Source organism: Sphaeramia orbicularis, chromosome 11 (assembly GCF_902148855.1).
Source record: "Sphaeramia orbicularis chromosome 11, fSphaOr1.1, whole genome shotgun sequence".
NCBI classification, from domain to species: domain Eukaryota; kingdom Metazoa; phylum Chordata; class Actinopteri; order Kurtiformes; family Apogonidae; genus Sphaeramia; species Sphaeramia orbicularis.
In genome coordinates, this window is record NC_043967.1 from 4,615,688 (window position 1) to 4,639,339 (window position 23,652).

The 23,652-nt window shown below is 38.1% G+C and overlaps 1 protein-coding gene across 1 annotated transcript in view; it reads left to right on the forward strand.

Moving 5' to 3' along the window:
* Positions 1-23,652, forward strand: part of LOC115428438 (zinc finger transcription factor Trps1-like) — a 357,327-nt gene that overhangs the window by 235,715 nt on the left and 97,960 nt on the right. Inside the window, 5 exon segments of the mRNA XM_030147486.1 lie at positions 1,621-1,736; positions 9,010-9,589; positions 15,002-15,216; positions 17,588-17,762; positions 18,408-18,648. Of these exon segments, the coding sequence (XP_030003346.1) occupies positions 1,621-1,736; positions 9,010-9,589; positions 15,002-15,216; positions 17,588-17,762; positions 18,408-18,648 (1,327 nt within the window).

Below are 23,652 nucleotides of genomic sequence, written 5' to 3' on the forward strand. Positions count from 1 at the left end.
ACCAGTTGGACCCTATTGATGTTGAATGAGATGATTTGATTTGATTTGACCTTTGTGTTTACACCTGGTGTTTTCAATGGTCTGCATCCTTCAGAGCAAAACCTGAACACATCATTTACAGTAGTAGTGGATCGTAATGCCACCACCATAATTTTAATAACACAATAACAACAAGTGGTTCCAGGCACAACAAACCTCACCCCTCACACATATTGTAGCTTATTTTGGCATGGACAAATTTCACCCATTATAAGTAAATGGGAAAAAAAAGATGAAAAAAAAAAAAAAATCATAAAAAAAGTGAACTTTGACCTGCTTTCCCAAAAATGTGATCACATCTTTTCTGGGTCACTGGTAATCTATAAACCCAATTTGGTCTGAATTCAACTAATAGTTTTGGTCTTTTGGTCTTCTCTCTATCATTAGCTTTAACATAACCACCTGTAAATGTTTTCTGTCCTTCTGTGAGTCCATGTCCTCATAAATACACCGGTTTAACTGTGGCAGAGCGGACAGTTCCGGATGATCCACGGGCAGGAATAATGGGCTTTAATTCTAGAACTGTGATGAGACTGTTCAGCCTTATTCACGGGTCAGAGGGTAGACGAGCTTCAGTTCAGTTTATTTCAAATATCTAATAAAAACATTGATTAGATAGAACTTTATTGATCCCTTAAGAAATGGAGGTTCCAGTAACAGCACAAACACTGAATATAAACACAAGAAAATAACAAAACAATAACAATGAAAAACAGAAGGGAAAAAATACATTTGCACATTGGAAAGTACTAGTAGAAACAAGTGGCAAAGTAGTAGTAGTAATAATAATAATAATAATAATGATGATGATGATGATGATGATAATAATAATAATAATAATAATAATAATAATAATAATAATAATAATAATAATAATAATAATAATAATAATAATAAGTAGCTTATTATATTAAAATTAATATAATATATTATACACAATATGTATGTGTATGTATAGTTTAATAAACACAGGATAAAAGTTATAATAAACAGTAATAGTAGTCATAGCAACAATATACAAGTAATATATAAATGTTATTATTATTATTATTATTATTAAGTGTTATTATGCTATTATGAACCATCATTTCAGATGTTTATACATATTTCTGAGTATCTGTATTCCTCTTCACATGTATTTTACTCCAGTGATAAGATGCTGAGCTGGAAAATGTTGACAATGAATTAAAAGAAGTAAAAGTGCTTGAATTTGACCTTGAGAACTGTGTACGAAACCTGATGATAGTAATTACGCTCAACAAACAGCCGAACAGTTCACAAACCTACAAGTAGATCATTTCAAACCATACTTTATAATCATACTATTCATGTCATTAAAACAGTTAGTGTTACTAGTTCATCACTGGCCTTATTCTGAATTTACACCAAGATTTCCATTATTGCTGCACATTTCTAATTTACAAAAATAAAATCAAACAAAAATAAACATTTCAACATTTAATGTCAAATATGAACTTTATCAGATCTGTTGTTTACTTCTCCAGGGATGCACTGACGGATCCCAATGTTCATTTGATGGAATTGTGTTTGTCTGAGCCCTGTTTGTGTTTGTGTGTCCAGACGTCCAGGCAGGACAAGGACAAAGGAACCAAGCCAAAGAGACGGGGAAGACCAGGTCTGATGTCCACAATCAGCAGCACAGGACGGTGATGATGAACGGCACATACGATGTACAGGTACGCACGGACACACAAACATGGACACACATGTATGTACACACAAACGTGTACACACAAGCATGGACACACTAACATGTACACACATGTAGGTACACACAAGCACGGACACACAAACATGGACACACATGTATGTACACACAAACATGGACACAAATGTATGTACACACAAACGTGTACACACAAGCATGGACACACTAACATGTACACACAAGTATGGACACACAAGCATGTGCATACAAGTATGTACACACAAACATGTACACACTAACATGTACATATGTTAGGTTCAGTCCTGTGGTTCAGATCTGGAGCTGGTCCTCAAGCACCTTTGAACCCAGAATGGGTCAAATGCAGCGTGTGTGTGGGGACATGAAGTCAACAAAATAACACTTACACCATTTTTTTGTTTTTCAACCAAAACCTAGACTGACAAGAAAAGCACTCGGAGAGCGCAGACCTCTGCCAAGACAGATCTGCCCCCCCCATCACCGCCAAAATGTAATCATTTCTTCCTTGTGCCAGTATCAACATTTCCTGAAAATTTCATGGAACTCCGTCCATAACTTTTTGAGTTATCCTGCCAACAAACAAACACGCAAATACACAAACACACAAAGCAAAGCAATCACAATACCTCCTGATGGAGGTAAAAATTTACAATAGTTCAAAATTGTCACAACTTTTGACTTCGTATGGCTGCTACCTCAGCCAGGTGTCCCTTAACAAAAGAGATTTGTAATCTCGGTGGAACTTCCTGGTTAAATAAAGGCCAATCAATCAATCAATCAACCAATCAATCAATCAAACACATTTGTACCACCTTGACATTCTTACTCTCATCATTTAACAAACATTATGTCACACATTTTGTAAAGAACAGAGCAAGGGTGTTTTGTACATTTTATTTATTAATAAATAAATCTAATATTTACGTTTTTGAAGCAGCTTTAATGCAGGTAAAGGTTTCTATGGTTACATGTCATTGAAATTATTGCCATCATTCAATAAATATTTTCTTAAAATTCATTAAAAAACATAAAACACACACAGTTTAGATGAAGTAGGAGCGTAAAAGTAATTTCAGTGGAAGAGAAAAAAAAACAAAAACCTGAGCTCTGAACTGAAGTGAAATAACAGATTAGAAACAACAATAAAGCAAATGTTGGGGTTTAATTCATGATTTCTCGTGCAGAATAAATGTAGACATTTGAAAGTTGCCTCATAATTTCACTGTCACACATAAAAAGTCAGATATAATTTGATATCAAGCAACCAATAAAAAACATATCTTCGGTCGTTTGGTTTTATTTGACTAATTATTGCACCTTAAATCAAGGAGAACTAATCAGTGGAAACGACAGCTGCTGAAACATTTCTGCGTAACGATGTGTGTCATTTTGTCTGTTGTACACGACGTCAGCTCAGTAAATATGGAGTCAGTATTCATATTCGGCAGCTTCTACAGCAAATTAATAAAACACTGTATGATGACAGAATTATCCCAAGAATACAAGGATAGGAACACTTATCTATGTGCAGTACAGTGACATCTATAACAATAATAAAAACGGCAACAGTGACAACTATTATTATGATGATGACTGTTATTATTAGTATTATAAATGTTTATTATTTTCACATTTAGACAAACTTTGGATTCCTAAATAAGTGAAAATAGAGAAAGTATGGCCGATGCATCCTCAGTCCTTTTACACTGAAAAAAAGCTTGTAGAATTTACTTTAAAAAATCATCTTAAGAATTTGCACTCACTTTTTTAAAGTAAATTTTAATGCTGTGATATCAAGTACAACTTACTTGCCAGTATCAAATAAAATGTACTTACAATGAACCTTAAACAAATATTAAAGATAGTAATGTTACTTAATTATTACATCACCATCATCAAAATATGAAGTAAATCTTACATGTCTGTAATATTTACTGTTTTGACAAGATTTAGATTTCGCTTTTTTTGTTTGAAATTTTGAATGATGTAGTTGTATTAAGTTATTGTCTTTAAAAGTTGAAAATTTAAACTGAGGTATACAGCAGCTGAGATGGTACAGTAGTTGTCATGGTGATGACATTTAAGACAGCAGTTTCAACTTTAAGGCTTATATTTTTGGGGACAGTTGAAGTCCATCCAGTTCTTGGAAAGGTTTCTGAAACACTACCTCCAATAGCTGAAGTCAGAGCATTTTCCTGTCGTGTCAAACCGCACATGCACATTCAAATGGGCTGAATTTTCAGAATAAAAGTTCCTCAGTATTTTCAGGTGTGCAGAGACAATAAACCCTTTAAATAGTCTGAGTACATCTGTAGTAGAATGGACCCAACCCACTGAGTTAATTCATTACATGAATAATCTGTGTATATATGTATGTGTGTTCTTACTTAGTTCTCACTGAATCTTAATATTACAATATAAATGTGACCTGGATCTGATCTGTTAAAGGCAGTTTGAACAGCACTAATCTGATCCAGACCATTTTCATATGCGGTCCTAAATCTGACCCAGATCACTTTCATATGCGGTCCTAAATCTGACCCAGATCACTTTCATATACGGTCCTAAATCTGACCCAGACTACTTTCATATGTGGTCCTAAATCTGACCCAGACCACTTTCATATGCTGTCCTAAATCTGACCCAGATCACTTTCATATGCGGTCCTAAATCTGACCCAGATCACTTTCATATGCTGTCCTAAATCTGACCCAGATCACTTTCATATGCGGTCCTAAATCTGACCCAGATCACTTTCATATGTGGTCCTATATCTGACCCAGACCACTTTCATATGTGGTCCTAAATCTGACCCAGATCACTTTCATATGCGGTCCTAAATCTGACCCAGACCACTTTCATATGTGGTCCTAAATCTGACCCAGACCACTTTCATATGCGGTCCTAAATCTGACCCAGACCACTTTCATATGCGGTCCTAAATCTGACCCAGATCACTTTCATATGCGGTCCTAAATCTGACCCAGATCACTTTCATATGTGGTCCTATATCTGACCCAGACCACTTTCATATGTGGTCCTAAATCTGATACGTATCTGATATTTTCCAATGTGACTTCAGTCTGAACGTTCAGGTCGCATTTATTCGACCTTTACGTCATTGAAATGCGACAAACATCCCAGTTGTTTGTCCCAGTTGTTGGTCGGAGTGGAGGAAAACCATATTTCCTTCTGTAAACACAGTGTGTGTCTGCGTGGTCACGTATTCCATCAGGACCTCTTTAGTCCATGTGGGTCACTTCAGGGTCACATTCAGTTCAGGCTCAAAACTGATAGAAGTTGCATTTAATGTGGAATATGAACGAACACACAGAAAAATCAAATTTCACCAAAAAGTCCGAACTGTGCATTAATACCTGCTGTGTGAACGGAGCCTCAGTTTGATTTTAGAAAAACCACCGTCTAAATGGAAACTGAAATAGGAGTTAAGGGTTAATGAACCGTTTACTGATGCACCCTGTAAATAGATCTGTGGTTTAAAACTGTGATAATGAACTTACTCTGCTAACTGTAATTAAAGAAAGTACTGAAATCAAGTGTACACATCAATTTTTAATTAGGTTTATTCAAGAACCCAAGAACAAGCTAAAAACTCAACAAATTTTACACAGAAAATATAAACAAACCAAAGTTCTGCAGAATTTTGCAAACAGACGTTACAAACCAAGTAAAAAAGTGCACAGTTTACAGAGAGAGGTTAGAAAGACGCGAAGAAACTGTACACAGAGAAGTTTCAAACACACTTCAAACTTTGCCGAGTCAACAGATGGAATGAGGTTTATATATTTATGAATCCATCTACTGTGGTTCTACTGTTCAGACGTTTACTAGGACGTCTGCGCTGACACCGTCCAACAGCGAGGTCAAAGAACAGTAGGGTTTTATCTGAAAGGTTTAAACAAGATGATCCAGAAAAGAAAGTGTGTGTGTGTGTGTGTGTGTGTGTGTGTGTGTGTGTGTGTGTGTGTGTGTGTGTGTGTGTGTGCGTGTGTGTGTGTGTTACTGTGTCCATTATGTGACTTATGGTCGTCACACAGTCCTGGTCTGAATCAAATGTAACTTTTTGACGTTCATTCCCTCTTTATGGCACACACACACACACACACACACACACACACACACACACACACACACACACACACACACACAACACACGTACACAGAGTACCACAGATACACACAGTAATACACACATACACACACTTACACAGATGCACACAGATACACACAGTAACAGACATATACTCGTACACACACACACACACACACACACACACACACACACACACACACACTGTAACACACAGATACACTCATATACACGGTAACACAGATACACACAGAACACACGCACACACACAGAGTCAGAAATAGAAAATCCAGTGGGCTTAAGTCGTCATTATGAAGAAAAAGTGAAAGTATAAAAAAAAAAAAAAAAACGAATGAAAGAACTCTCTATTCTCTTCATTCCTCTCTCACTTTCTCTCTCTCCCGCCCACGTTTTTGGAAAATTCCATGTTGTCATTTGCTAAGACGAGATGCCCTGTCAGCCAATGGGATCGAACGACCTGGAGAGAAGAGGAAAAGGAAAAAAGAAAGAAAGGAGTAACAGAGATAGAAGAGATGGGGGAGGAGAGAGAGAGAGAAAGGGAGAGAGAAAGGGAGAGAGGAGAGCGAGACAGAGTGACAGGAGTGTTTCTAATGGGCTGTGTAATGAAACCACCATCAGACACATTTAAATGGACTTTCCTTTTCTTTTTCATCCTCTGTTCTCCACTCGTCTGTCTCATCATGTCTCCTTGTCCTTGGCTTATAGCTCAGACTCTTTCATTAAAATCCTCCTTTCCCCTTCTCTCAGTCTGCTTTTCATCCATCCTCCTTCTACAGTACGTTCTTCTTCTTCTTTTTTCTGTCCACGTCCACTCCTTGTCCTCCGTCCTCCTCCACTTTGCTTCTCTCATCCTCTCCCATTCCATCTTATATTCCCTTTTGCGTCTCTCTGTCCATTCCACTCGTTCTAATGACTTGATGTGTGACTGGTCTCTAATTGGCTGGGCGGGGCCTGGAGGACGTGATGATTGGATGATTACTGTTGTGAGATCACACAGCCCTCATTCAGCCTTCAGAACGGAGCATGAAAAGCAGCAGCTGTCCTTTGGGTCGTCTAAATGGTTTTACTTTCATGGCCTTTTCCAGTGTTTCCTCTTCACAGGGTGGGGTGGGGGGCTATATGGCAAGTGTCAGTCATTTTTCCTTTCCTTTTTATTTTATTCCTTTATTGTCATTCAAACACGTAAAAAAAACATGGAGGAAAAAAACGTGTCGCCCAGGACTAGTGTAATAAGAAATGTATAATAAATGTCCAAGTGTCTCTGTCCCCAGTCCTGTGGGACGACCTTTGTCCTGTGTCTGTTCCCTCAGAGCCAAACAGGGCCCTGGTTCTGTCCTGGTTCTGTCCTGTTTCTGTCCTGGTTCTGTCCTAGTTCTATCCTGGTTCTATCCTGGTTCTATCCTGTTTCTGTCCTGTTTCTGTCCTGGTTCTATCCTGGTTCTGTCCTAGTTCTATCCTGGTTCTGTCCTAGTTCTATCCTGGTTCTGTCCTAGTTCTATCCTGGTTCTGTCCTGGTTCTATCCTGGTTCTATCCTGTTTCTGTCCTGTTTCTGTCCTGGTTCTATCCTGGTTCTGTCCTAGTTCTATCCTGGTTCTGTCCTAGTTCTATCCTGGTTCTGTCCTGGTTCTATCATGGCTCTATCCTGGTTCTGTCCTGGTTCTATCCTGGTTCTATCCTGTTTCTGTCCTGTTTCTGTCCTAGTTCTGTCCTGGTTCTGTCCTAGTTCTATCCTAGTTCTATCCTGGTTCTGTCCTAGTTCTATCCTGGTTCTATCCTAGTTCTATCCTAGTTCTATCCTGGTTCTGTCCTAGTTCTATCCTGGTTCTGTCCTGGTTCTATCATGGCTCTATCCTGGTTCTGTCCTAGTTCTATCCTGGTTCTATCCTAGTTCTATCCTGGTTCTATCATGGTTCTGTCCTAGTTCTATTCTGGTTCTATCCTAGTTCTATCCTGGTTCTATCCCAGTTCTATCCTGGTTCTGTCCTGGTTCTATCCTGGTTCTGTCCTGGTTCTATCCTGGTTTTATCATGGTTCTGTCCTAGTTCTATTCTGGTTCTATCCTAGTTCTATCCTGGTTCTATCCTGGTTCTATCCCAGTTCTATCCTGGTTTTATCCTGGTTCTGTCCTAGTTCTATCCTGGTTCTATCTTGGTTCTGTCCTAGTTCTATTGTGGTTCTATCCTGGTTCTATCCTAGTTCTATCCTGGTTCTATCCTGGTTCTATCCTGGCTCTGTCCTAGTTCTATCCTGGTTCTGTCCTGGTTCTATCCTGGTTCTGTCCTAGTTCTATCCTGGTTTTATCATGGTTCTGTCCTAGTTCTATTCTGGTTCTATCCTAGTTCTATCCTGGTTCTATCCTGATTCTATCCCAGTTCTGTCCTGGTTTTATCCTGGTTCTGTCCTAGTTCTATCCTGGTTCTATCTTGGTTCTGTCCTAGTTCTATCGTGGTTCTGTCCTAGTTCTATCCTGGTTTTATCCTGGTTCTGTCTTAGTTCTATCCTGGTGCTATCCTGGTCCTGTCTTGGTTCTATCCTGGTTCTATCCTAGTTCTATCCTAGTTCTATCCTGGTTCTATCCTGGTTCTATCCTGTGTAGACTGGTAACCTTTCCCCTTGCTGATGCCTAAAGCAATAGACAAGTTGGTTAAGTAACAGCTAACAGCTTGTAATAAAATTTAACACATCATGTTACTTCAAGGTCCGTGTTTTTTGTTTAGTTTTTTGCAGCAGCGCCGCTGCAGAATGTATATAGGGGAAACTCTGTGTGTGTGTGTGTGTGTGTGTGTGTGTGTATATATATGCCTGTACATCATGATATCCAAACATAATTACTTATTTCTTATTATGATTTACTATTATTTTACAAGTCTAGTTTAGATCAGCTCTAAATGTAAAGTGTCATGAGATAACTTTTGTTATGATGTGACGCTACACACACACACACACACACACACACACACACACACACACACACATACACAGAAAGAGAGAGTTTCAGAATTCCGCTTGTCAAAAAAATAGTGCTTCAGTTGCTTATTCTGTGCCCAGAATTCCTAGAAAGAGAATGTAATTGCTTTTTTTTTTTTTTTTTTTTTTTTACTTTTTTCTCTCTTTTTTGCCCATCAACAGGTGACACTGGGCGCCACGCTCATTGGGATTGGCCGTAAGACCTCTGACTGCCAGGGGAACACTAAGTACTTTCGCTGCAAATTCTGCAACTTCACTTACATGGGGAGCAACTCCTTAGAACTTGAACAACACTTCCTGTCCTCACATCCAAACAAAGTCAAAACCCCGCCCACCACGCCCTCGCTGGCCACTAATAACCTATCGGCGCATGATCACCAGCTGAAGGGGAGGAGTCAAATCACAGAGGGTGCGGAGCGTGTGGCGGTGAGGGCGGAAGATGACTCCTTGGTGGGGTACTCCATCCCTGTCAGGGCGTGTACAGACTCACCCACCTGGACGGCGGACGGCGGTCGAGGAGGCGCGCAGGCGTACTATTGGTGTAAATTCTGCAGCTGGAGTTGTGAAGGGGCGGGGGGCTCGGCCAAGCTTTTGGAGCATTATGAACAGCGACATAAAAACTATACCCCTGGTGGAATGGAGAAAGAACGAGAGAGGGGAGGGAGGAGAGAAGGGGAAAGAGAACACAGTGCATCCAAAAACCACAAAGAGCCATCGTCCAACCCATCCAACAACAGCCAAGGTACGAACCCACAGGTCACATGGTCGCACTTCGCATTGTCAGAAGCCAAAACTTTAATGCAAGATGAAGGAGGAAGTGTTACAAACGGATGTAGCAGTCAGATTTGTGCTGTTTGGTGAACTACGATGCTCAACTGTTTTTCCTTTAATACTGGCCTCCACTGGTCAGACCAGCTGAAAACTTCAGTAACTTCGAATGCATCCGTCTACAACATGACATGCACATGTGTTTCCATAGCAATCTGTTTCTTTACTTCCTTCCCAACTACTGGCTTTTCTGGCTATTTTATCCCCCATGCATATAATACGTGGCTCTCCATGTTTGTTATCATTTTATTTCCAAAACTTGCCAAAGATAAGATCAGATATACGTTACTGATCCCCTAGTTAAGGCTCCACACACTGTGCGACTTGAACAGTGTTACAAGTTCACAGCAAGCCACACTGTATGACATGAATTTGGGTACGACATGAAGTTTACTGTGTGAAGATTGGACGATGAAAACACATGGGCAAGGTCAAGGGTCATTCATAACTGTTGAACCAGACCAGTTTCAGACAAATATTCCCCATAATTGTAAAGGTCTAAATGCCATCTGAAACGGACTCAAAGGGCAAAATTTAGTTTACAATATTTTTAAATGAAAAATATCAAAAACTACTGCGTCAAAGATGGACAAAAAATTTACTTCTATTTTTTCCAGAATTCCAAAGTTCTCCAAAGTGAAGTTCCTCTGACATTTTCGTCCTCAAATGTATTCAGTATTTACCTTAAATCCTCTATTTTACAACCCAGTAATTGGTTAGAGGAAAAAAATACTAGATCAAACCTAAGTAGAAAGAGTTTAGACAACTGTCAGCATCACAGATGGACGCCAAAAGGAAATATCAAATTCAACATTTTTATTTCAATTATCAATATCATATACATTCATTTACACTATTTACAATGTACAAATAATATTAACATTATATTTAAATGTATTTTGCATAGATACCTATCGCACCTATTAATTCTAACCACTGTGTGTTTAGAATATGTCATGAATAATATACAGTGATCCCTTGCCAATTCGCACTTTAAATTCCGCGGTTTTAGTTATTCGCGGATTTTGCAGAAATATTAATCAAAAAATAAAAAATCAAGAAAAAATCGCAGAAATTCCGCGAAAATCCACCCCACAGCAGACGAGAGGCCGCAGCTGCCAGCGAAACGTCAAACGATGACTCACAGCCTCCTGTAAGCAACACGAGAAACGCAGACGGCCCAGCAACCGCTTACCCCGAGCGAGAGAGAGAGAGAGAAAATGTAGAAATGTCAGTTCATGCATGCCCATGTACGTGTGTTTGTGTGTGTTGATGCTCGAGACCAAAGAGAGAGAGAGAGAGAGAACTGATTCGTTTCTTGTGCGTATGAGAGGAAAAGAGAGCTGGGAGTAGATGTGCGTGTGTTCGTGTGTACGTATATGATGGATAAGCGTCACGAATGAAGAGAGGAGAGAGTACGCATCAGCTGTTAGTACGTATGCACGTGTGTGTTTTGTTTATATCTACATTCTTTTCTTTCAGATGTTTTACAGTACGTACATGTATCCGATCTATATATATGCATGTAAACATGTACTAATCATTGTTTTCTTTTATATATATATCTCATTTATTTCATAATTATTACATTTGCAGTACTTATATACTATTTTTAGATACATACATACATGTACCTAGGTCTAGGATAGGCTCGGGGGGCTCCGGCTCCAGTTCGCGGATTTTCGATTTTCGCGGGGGGCGCCGGTCCCCATTAACCGCGAAAAATAAGGGATCACTGTAATAGTCAATATAATAGTATTTGGACTAAATGTGGTTTATTTATAGAGTTTATAAAATGAACCCAGAATGACTGCACTAACTTGTGTCACTTTACAAACATTCACACTCAGAAAACTACTCAAATTTTTTTTCAGAAATTTGTTTTTCATTTCAAAATACATTTTCCTGACTTGAATTCTAGTTGTGATCGTTGTGAAGCTGAACCAGCCACACTGTCTCATATGTTCTGGTTTTGTTTAAAAGTAAAAAAACTTTTGGTAGTCTATATTTAAATTTCTTTCTGATGTATCAGGGTCTCATATTGAACCTGAGGCAACAATGGCAAGTTTTGACATTCCATCACATTCTTTTTATTTTAACCAAAAATCTAAAAATCTGATTGCCTTCACCACTCTTGTAGCTCATAGACTAATACTACTGAAATGGAAAGATAAACAACTGCCAAAATTTAAATCTTGTTTTCTGGATCTTTCACATAATTTAACATTGGAAAAAATGAGATGCTCTATTAGAGGAAGTGCCAGTAAGTTTTTCAGTACCTGTAACCTGTTCTGAATCCCATAAAAGAGGCAGATCCATCACTTATTCCAGAGGAGTCTTATTAATATGAGTCTGTGACCAATATGTGAGTTCCTTATTCATTAATTTATTATTATTATTATTATTATTATTATTATTATTATTATTATTATTATTATTAATAATAATAATAATAATAATAATAATAATAATAATAATAATAATAATAATCATCTTTTTTATGGTGCAGCAGGGTGGGTATAAAAAAAAACAACAGATGACTGTATTATGCTTTTGTGGATGACTCAATGTGTAATAAAAACACTCTGAACAAAAGTACATTTTTCCTGAAAATATAGGCAATTACCTACCCAAAAATATAAGTTTGGTGTAAATTATTGTAATTAAATTTTTTCGACCAGATGTTAACCTTCCCTTGACTCCACCCACAAGCTGAATCACAGCCTGATGTACGTGAGTGAATGTGAATGAGTAAGAATAAAACGTCATCAGCATGCGCAATCCATCCATTAAAAACAAAAGTGTGAAGAAGTGACAGAACACTCGCCCTTGCGGAATTTATATTTGTGGACAAGAAGTTTTTAAAAAAAGGAGGAGGAGGAGGATATGGACGTGGTCGTAGCTCGGAAAGAGAGGCTAACTTGGGATGGCAATTTTGTAAACAGAGCTTGAAGTACTTGTTAGCATCTGCTAGCGTTTAATGTTAGCATTTACTGTTATGGTCTGTCAGTGTCGCACTGATCGCACTGACAATGTTATTTCATACTGCATTTCTATTGGTCAGTTAGTGGACGTAGGTCACAGCAGCGGTCACACTGTGAGATGACCACACCCACATTTCAGAATTTTATCGCAGGCTGTCTTTGGTCGCAAGACTGTGACTGCGGCCGTCCTTGAACCTGTGTCACAGTGCGACGTTGGTCCAACGATTAAGGGCCAAGACCAAAGATATGACCACGATTCTCTCACGATAACTGTCTTTCATCTGAGACGGCCGATATTCACACAGTGTGTGTCAGCCATTAATCAGTTATGGGTCGGTTTGGTGCCTTTTTCTGCCGTTTATTGGAAAAGACGACAAAAACCAATCCGCCATCAATAAGAAATGTCATGTAAAAGAAATGAAACAGACATCCACAATGTAAGCAGATGTCAGAAGGTTAATGTTAGGAGACGGTGAAGGTTCTTTAGTTTTATTCAGAGACACACTGCTTCTGTTGGGAACAGGAAAAAGGAAAGGACGCCTCACAGGTTCAGAAGTCTAGACTCAGATGAGCATAAGCGCTGCTTTAAATGGGGAAAATACATTTTCTTTATTTAAATGCATAGGCCTGCATCTGTTATTTCTAATTAATATTCTAAAGCGTAATCCTGTTTCTTTAGAGCACATTGTATATAAAGGTAGATATGCTAAAATTACACTGAATATATTTATAATCAAGGATGTTCAAATCATTTTATTTCAGGTTCCACATTCAGACCAATATGATCTAAAGTGGATCAGAACCAGTCAAATACTATTAGAATAAACTATAAAAAAATGGAGAAAAAAAAAATTGTCTTATTTTAGTGTAAAAAAAAAAAGTGAAATTACATGAAAATGTTTACATTTACAAATTATCCTTTAACAAGAAAAGGAACAACATGAACAAACATGTACAATCTGAACTGTGTCTTCAATGTAACTGTACTAATATTCTGCCTGTTATTAAATGTTTTATGTATTTGTAGATCCACTGTGATCTGTACGTTAGAATGAACATGTGGAAATGATGATGAGTAGTATAAGTGTACTTAAAGTTCAACTTATTTATCTTAACAACTTTCAGGTTCATGTTATTCACATTTCTTTTTAAGGTTATTCATATAAACAATTTCATGTTATCTTCCTTTTTTTTTTTTTTACTCTAAAACACAGACAAATATTTGGAGCTTTTATTATTCATGGGCTGTTCTGTTATTATTTTTCCAGTTCAGCCTGTTTCAGATCACATTGGGCTGAATGTGGAACCTAAACTAACATGACTTTGACCCCCCCCCCATGTACCATATACCATACATGGACCATAAACTAACATCAGCCACTGGGTATTGGACCATCTGAGGTGTAGGTGTTCCTATCAGTTCACGTCCGTGCATCATCTTCCCAAAATGCTTGAAAAGCTGTAATCCTATGACCAGTCCGTGGTCGGAACTAGACTTGACTTGTGTTACAAACTGCGTCTGATCTCTTTTTGTGTGTTTTTTTATTTCCTTTTTTCTATTATTTGACTTTCTTTGTGTGCTCTTAACTCTTATAAAGTTACGACGACGTATCAGGGCCACATAAGAAAATAAAAACGCTGGCCACTACGAGAATAAAGTCCGAAAATATAGAGAAAAAAACTGAAATTTTATGACAATAAAGTCAAATACAAAAAGAGTCATCTTTTTATGAGAATGAAGTCGTAATGTTATGAGAATAATATTGTCATATTTCAAGAATAATGTTGCAATTTAAAAAGAGGCGGGACAAGTATCATAATTTACCAGAATAGACTCATACCCACTGGTCTCATAATGTAGAACTGAGAACATTTTGTGAGGTTCTATACTAAGCCTATTAGCCCCGCCCACCATCAACACATTAGCATTAGTCAAAGGACTTTGAAGACAGTTTGCACGTTTGGGTTTGTTTCATTGTAAGAACTGACTGGATTTGGAGTAAATTGCCTCTTTTGTGGAGGAAGAACTGACAATTTCTATATTATGACTTTTTATCACACTATTGTGAATTTATTTTCAAAAGATTACAACTTTAATTAATAAAAGTATGACATTATTTTCGTAAAATTCTGAGTATTTTTTCTTAAACTACGACTTTGTTCTTATAATATTACAGCTTTATTCTCATAATGTTATGGCTTTATTCTCGTAGTGACAAGTGTTTTTATTTTTCTTATGTGGCCTAATCCACCATCGTATAAAATCCCTGTGAACATGTCTTATTCTGTTTTCATCCTTCCCAAACTCTCTTTAACACTAATGTGTGTGTTTCTGCTCTTAGGAGACCCAAACAGCAGTGACTCCGATGCGGTGGTCACCAGTTATAATTGTCAGTTGTGTGATTTCCGCTATTCGATGGCCCACAGTGCAGATGTGATCGTAGTGGCTCCGTTACTGCTGCACTATCAGCACAACCACTCCATCCACCGGTGCTGCATCCAACACTGCATGTACTGTCCACAGGGGCTGTGTCAGCCGCACAAACACCTGGGGGAGGTAAGACCAACAACAACTGCAGCTATCTGCACTGTGCTCAGTAATTAGAGGAAAAAATAGATGTTTTTAACAGTAGAAAATAAATGCAATATATGAACAAGTGTCAAATTAATTGGTTCAGTTTCCCTAGTTAAAATTCCCTTGTTCCCTGAACACACTCCCACATTTCCCAGCCTCCTTTGTGCCAGCTGCCAAACGGTGCTGTTGCAGCTGTTTAAGAGGCACAAAGGATGGTTAACAGCCGAAGCTGAGGCGGCGTCATTAGGCTGATGATGCACATTCATGGTGTTAATGCAGACTGAAATCAGCTGGTACAATAAAAACACACACAGGTTACACAGCTCCAGTAAACACACATGGTTTGTTCAGTCCAAACTTTACTAGAGCTGAAAGGATCAACTGATTCATCGACTTGAACAGTTTTTTTTAAACTGACAAAAAATTTAAATTTGCCTGAATCAAAGCTTCGCTTCCTTAATTTCTCTGCTGATAAACATAGGTTCCACTAGGCCCTTTTCCATCGTCCATCTGAGCTAAACTTTACCCATATTTCCAGTGCAGTGCACAGACTGATGACTGAATTTTAGTTTTTGGATTTTTTTTTTTAAACAAATTTTTGAATGTTTGTTCTTAGAAAATTTGTCCAACTTCTCGAAGGCTGTTCTCCCGACTGGTGAAACAAAGTGCAATCAGATTTAAGACTTGGGCAGAATAATATTTGTCTGAACTGCCCAAAAAGGATAATTATTTAGTGTAATCTATTTTACAGTTATCTTTAATGCAAAATTCAACATTAATCCCTTAAGCAGGGTATCAGTGAGCAGGAGGGGTGAGGCTATTGGTAAGCTCCGCCTACTTCCCCACTTGTTCCATGTTCAGTTGGTCTAAGTAAGTCAGGTGGATCCAAATGTGTGTGAGGTGACAGATTAGAGGTTAGAGATGGAACTGGACTGGACCAGTTTACATCTACACACATTTATAGACAGACTGAACACGGGTGGTATTTATATCTATAGATAATTATATAGAGACTTTTAGACTGTTGTTATTTCTATATAGATATGTTTATGTATACTCTTATACTGTTGTTGTTTCTGTATAGATATTTTTATTAGGGGTATGCCAAAAAATCGATTCATATAGAAATAGCGATTCTCATTTACTACAATTCAGAATCGATTTAAAATGTTCCAAAATCAATGTTAAAAAATAAAACAAATCCGCCAGCAGTCTGCCTCTATTTTGTACGTGGGACATCCTAACGTTCTGGAACATATGCATGTGCGGTAAGCACCAAAACAAAGAGGAAACTAATGGAGGAAGGAGGGTTAGCGGTTAGCGGCTAGCGTGGTTAGCAGCTAGGGTTAGTGATTAGCATGATTAGCGGCTAGTGCATTGACAAGTCATCAAATGGTGTTAAATAACACACAAAAGGATGAAAATGCGCACGTATAGCGCGTCAAATGCAATAAACTGTCGTCACATCCAATGGAATTTGATGAGCTCAGTCTGTCAGCTGCATCACCCAGAGTTTAAGGACACGGTGACACAGTCAGACACCAGAGGAAAGCCAACACACACTGATGAACCTCACCAAACTCCTGCCAAGCATGGATACATGTTTAAAACCGAATACATGTGAAAAAGACATTTGAATGTGTGCATTTGTCATTCTGTCTGGCAAACCACACTGGAGTAGATCATGAGGATCCTTTACACACCTATAGACTGAAGCACAAATCAGTTGGAATCAAATCATGTTAAATTGAAAATCATTTTGAATCGAAAATCGATTTTGTATCGAATTGTAGCGCCAAAAATTGGAATTGAATTGAATCATGAGATAGTAAAAGATTCCCACCCCTAATTTTTATTTATATATTTTTATACTGTTGTTGTCATTTCTATATAGATATTTTTAGATATATTTTTATACTGTTGTTATTGTTGTTATTTCTGTATAGATATTTTCTATATACTTTCTATATACTTTTATACTGTTGTTATTTCTATATAGATTTTTTAGATATACTTCTATATCGTTGTTGTTATTTCTATATAGATATTTTTAGATATACTTTTATATTATTGTTGTTTCTATATAGATATTTTTAGATATACTTTTATGCTGTTGTCATTTCTATATAGATATTTTCTTATATCGTTTTGCTTTTAGTTGTTTGTCATTTTCAGACATGTCTGTTTCAGATTTTTACTGTTTTTTCGGCTATAATCATTTAATCAAACCAAGTCAAAGAAAATAATTGATCCTTTAGTCTTTTACTAAAATAATCCATGCGTTCGTCTCTGAACTCACCATGGTACAGCTCCATTCTTGTGTTGTATTAAATGTTGTGGTTTGTCTTTGTAGGTGTCCCACCCCTTCGCTTGTCGGAAGTCTAACTGTCCTAAATGCAGTTGTAAGTTTCCTCCGTTCACCAAACAACAGGACGCTGTGAGTTCAACACCTGCCATCGCCACCTCCCCATCCATGACCCCTCCCACCCCTAGAGGTGACCTCGGTGGTCATCCTGTCGTCACACAAGGTATTCAAAGGCCAATTAACTTTCACTAGTCCTTTTTCCATCGTCCATCTGAGCTAAACTTTACTCATATTTAGTAAATGTCATAAAAACAGAAGTGTGTCATGTCGGTTTTTCCATTCAATCCCAAATGTGCTGATTAGTTTCTTTCTTCTGGTAGATGTCAGTAGAAGTCATTCCATAAACATGAACATAAATCTGTGTTGTTTTGAATCTAGAATGCTCGTTCCCCCTCTATCTCCGACTAAATTCTAAAATGATGGGGTTTCCTGGTGTGTCCACACATACACACACGTTTGGGTTCAACTCTTCTTCTTCTCTTGTTCTAACATCCATCAACATCTGTTTGTTTTGGTCATGTGACTCTAGTTGAACTCAAAGGTCTTTCCATTACAGTTTTGTGTCAAATACCAATTTAACTACAAAAAAACCCCAAACACCTCTTGCAAGAATGAAAACTTTTCTTCGAAGAATGAGAGTTTTGACCAAATTGTCATTTTCCATTAGACTAATTTTTACACACAGGTTATATTCACACAGTTTGAGGGTCACTGGAAAAGGGACTGGCAACACACAGGTGTCCTTTGCAGCTGTTGTTGACAGGTGTCATAAATGTGTTCTTGTGTTCTGATTGGTCTGCGACCCTAGGTGTCACCCACCTGTGTGACCAGTGCGCCTTCGCCACCACCGACATCGACGTGTTGCTCCAACACTACGAAAGCTGCCACACTCTGATCAGCCTAAAGGGGGCACCCCCACATGTCAAAGCTGAGGAGGACGTCAGAGGAGACAAGGACGTGGGGAGAGGAGGAGGAGGAGACAGAGAGTACACTTGTACGAAATGTCATTTCATCACTGAAGTGGAGGAGGAGATTTTCAGACACTACAGGTGAGAAGGACCGTCTGTAGATACAGACTCAGGTGGATGTAGACTCTGACTCTGGTGTCATATGTGTACATGCTTAGTAAACATTTTCATTTTCACAGACAACCACTAAAAATATAACCATCACACACTAGGACAGGGATGAACAAGGATGTCCAACCCATGATGGTCCAGGGGACACAGGCACCCTATTGGCTGGACCGGTTAAATAATAGTAGAATAACTTAGAAATAATGACAACTATAGATTTTTATTTTTGTTTTAGTGCAGAATAGTTTAACATTTACAAACTATCCTTCCTCAAATGTGAAGAACCTGAACTTCTATGAACAACCTGAAATTTCCTCAGAAAAATAATTGCAGTTGTGACCTTATTGTGTCTCAGCTGATTATTCACTCATGCTCATTACAGCTTTCATATGTATGTATATGTGTGTGTGTATATATATATATATATATATATATATATATATATTTTATATATATATATATATATATATATATATATATATATATATATATATATAAACCACAGTGGATCTACAAATACACACAACAGTTACTTCCAGGCCTCTGTACTGAATTTAGTTTTGTGATCAGTACAACATAATTATCAGTGTCTTTTGTGTAATCTTTGTAAAATCATCCTGGGGCCGAACTGAACCCTTTGGAGGGACTGCTTTGGTCCAGGGTCCATATATTTGACACCTGTGGACTGGATGAAACCCTTTTGACATATAGGATATATACAGGTGATATAGGATATATACAGGTAATATATGCGTGTATATACACACACACATTCACTGGTGTTTTGGTGACAGATCCAGTGGATGATGGACGATGTGAGAAACTTGGGTCTGAAAACAGACAAATACCCAGAACTGGAGGAACTTTGTGTACAAGTCTGAAATCATCTGACTTGTGTATTGATCTAGATATCCCATCTAGATTGGTGCTTGATATATGCCCACAAACAAACTCACATTCTCAGTTCTTTCACACACACACATCTGGCAGGACTATCTTTGTAAGATTTCAGCTACAAATCGATGAAAGATTTAAAAGTTTGATTAATTTTAGAGCAGAAAGAAGAGGAGGGAGAGAGAGAGAGAGAGAGAGAAAAGAGTGTGTTTATGGAAGTATAGAAGCCAGGGAAGGACAGAAATAGAGGAAAGAAGGAAAAAAAGAAAAAAAAATAGTCAGAGAAAGTAGATAGGAAGGGAACATGTAGAGAAAGGGGAGAGAAAAGGGAGTGAGAGGGTGACAAAAGCAGAGGGAGGAGGTGAACATGGGGGGGTTTAACAGTCCACTCACGTCCTTAACACAATCGGACCTCTGAATCATTGAGCTCAAATCAAATCAAACCAAAATAAAGCCAGAAAGTTTTACACTAACACTAAAATCAACCAGACCTAAAAGGATTCCAGGGCCAAGTTTTAGAAAACAAAAAGTGGAATTTAATTACACAGCGATCGCAACAAAGTTTGTTACAAGCTGAAACAAACCGAGCAATCTGAAAGAAAGTGGAACACCTTCACACTATCACCAAGGAGACAGACAGACAGACAGACAGACAGATACAGATACAGACAGACAGACAGACAGACAGATACATAGAGACAGACATACGGAGACAGACAGACAGATACAGAGAGACAGACAGACAGACAGACAGATACAGATACAGATACAGACAGACAGACAGACAGACAGACAGATACAGAGACAGACAGTCAAACAGATACAGACAGACAGACAAACAGATACAGAGACAGACAGATACAGAGAGATACAGACAGATACAGAGAGATACAGACAGATACAGAGACAGACAGACAGATACAGAGAGACAGACAGACAGATACAGAGACAGGCAGACAGACAGATACAGAGAGACAGACAGATACAGAGAGACAGACAGACAGATGCAGAGAGACAGACAGACAGATACAGAGACAGACAGACAAACAGATACAGACAGACAGACAGACAGTTACACACAGACAGACAAATAGATACAGACAGACACAGACAGATACAGACAGACAGATACAGACAGATATACAGACAGACAGATATGTAGACAGATACACACAGATGCAGACAGACAGATACAGAGAGACATATATACAGACAGACAGACAGATACAGAGAGATACAGACAGACAGACACAGACAGACAGATACAGACAGACAGACAGATATAGGCAGACAGATACAGACAGACAGATATACAGACAGACAGATACAGACAGACATATATACAGACAGACAGACAGATACAGAGAGATACAGACAGACAGACACAGACAGACAGATACAGACAGACAGACAGATATAGGCAGACAGATACAGACAGACAGATATACAGACAGACAGATGCAGACAGATACAGACAGACAGATAAAGAGAGACAGACAGACACAGACAGACAGATATTGACAGACAGGTAGATACAGACAGATATAGACAGATATACAGAAAGATACAGACAGATACAGACAGACACAGACAGAGAGACACAGACAGACAGATACAGACAGACACACAGATTCAGATAGACAGATACAGGCAGACAGATGCAGACAGATACAGACAGACACAGACAGACAGATACAGACAGATTCAGATACAGAGAGACAGATACAGACAGATGTACAGACAGATACAGACAGACAGACAAATACACAGAGACAAATACAGACAGACAGATACAGACAGACACAGACAGACAGACAGATACAGACAGACACAGACAAACAGACACAGACAGGTACAGACAGTTCTGTCATAGTTTTGTTGCGGTTTTGACGTGGTTCTGTTGAAGTTGTGTCACAGTTCTATCGCAGTTCTCTCACAGTTTTGTCGCAGTTTTGTTGTGGTTCTGTCACTGTTTTGTCAGGGTTCTGTTGTGGTTTTGTCACGGTTTTGTCGTGGTTCTGTTGTGGTCCTGTTGTGGTTCTGTTGTGGTCCTGTTGTAGTTCTGTTGTGGTTTTGTTGTGGTCCTGTTGTGGTTTTGTTGTGGTCCTGTTGTGGTTCTGTTGTGGTTCTGTTGTGGTCCTGTTGTGGTTCTGCTGTGGTTCTGTTATGGTCCTGTTGTGGTTCTGTTGTGGTTTTGTTATTGTCCTGTTGTGGTTTTGTTGTGGTCCTGTTGTGGTTTTCTTGTGGTTCTGCTTTGATCATGCCTGTGTGTATACTGTTTGTTTGATTTCATTGTCTTTGCTGTAGACTGTGATACTAACGGTGCAGTTTAGTTCAAATTGACTGTTGATCATCAATAACATGATTCAGACTCTGCTCACCACATTGTTTGGACTCACTGTCAGTCGTTGACAGTAGATGAGCTAAATCCAATATTTCAGTGCACCATAGTTTATATCAGTGATAGGAAACACTGTTGCAAACCTGCTCCTTCATTCACATTCATCATCCACTCATCTATTAATTCAACTAATAATTCCAACTTCTTTGGTTTGTTTTCCTACTTTTTCCTACTTTTTTGAATATGGAAAAATCTAAACTTATTCATACAAAATACAGTTTCATTGTTTGGTGAAAACAGTAAACATTGAACTGAAGAAACAGAAACGTGCACACAAAAAAATGGATTTCTCCAAAAAAAAAAAAAAAAAAAAAATCTGAATTGTGCATAAGCCCTGCTGTGTGAACAGAGCCTTATGGAAGTGCAGGGTTTTAGCCCAGACAGACTAAAGTGCATCAGGTACAAGGTGTACTTCAGCTTAAACATTTTTGGGGGGAATTTCCAAAAGACACTCAGACCATTTTGATTCACTCAAACTTGTGTTTGAGTCTCCCATCGCCTTGGGCTTTTTTTCTTGAAAGTCAAGAGGTACAAAAAAAAGTAAAATGAAGAATACATAACGCAAGGAGGAGAGAGAAATGAGGAAAAACATCTATTTTACTTCACTTTTAAGTGATTTATTTCAAATGTATTCAATGTATTTGTCCTCCTTTTCAACCCACAGACAACAGACAAATCCTCTGTTTTGATGCATTGATAATGGATTCACCGCTCAGTGATTTATTATATACACTTTAACCCTTGAAGACCCAAACGTCCACCTTTAACCCTTAAAGACCCAAACGTCCACCTTTAACCGTTAAAGACCCAAACGTTCACCTTTAACCCTTAAAGACCCAAACGTTCACCTTTAACCCTTAAAGACCCAAACGTCCACCTTTAACCCTTAAAGACCCAAACGTCCACCTTTAACCCTTAAAGACCCAAACGTCCACCTTTAACCGTTAAAGACCCAAACGTTCACCTTTAACCCTTAAAGACCCAAAAGTCCACCTTTAACCTTTACAGACCCAAACGTCCACCTTTAACCTTTACAGACCCAAACGTCCACCTTTAACCTAAACCATCTACTGAACTAAACTGTTTAATTCCTGTTGATCCACTAATCCTATCAATCCATTTCAATAATTTGTGTCAAATACAGTTCTTCATCTTTTCATGGTCATCAGATATGACCCATTTGGACGTTCAGAGGCTCCGTAGTTACCATGGAAACACAGTCATCTTCTACAACATTGATTCCCCAGTAAAACCCATGGAGTTGGATCAATGACAGTGGACGGACACATTGGGTTTATATGGATTAAATTAAAAAATGAACAAAAAATGAATAAAATATTTACAAAATCCTAAAAAACATGGGGAAAACAGCAATAAATTAACCAAAATTAAGTTAAAAAAAAAGAAGAAAATAAACAACAAAATGAACCAAAACAGCCAAAGTGAACAATAAAATGAACAAAAATGAATAATAAATCAACAAAATAAGTCACAAACTGAACAAAAATTAAAGAAAAAGTAATAAACCCATGGAATTGGATCAGTGACAGTGGATGGACACACTGGGTTTATATGTTCAGTTAATGACAGATTGGACTGGAAAAGACACTGTTTATTCAGTTTTCTGTGTTTTTGATAAAATAACCCTCAACTTTGATCTGAGCTTTAATGAATATTCACAT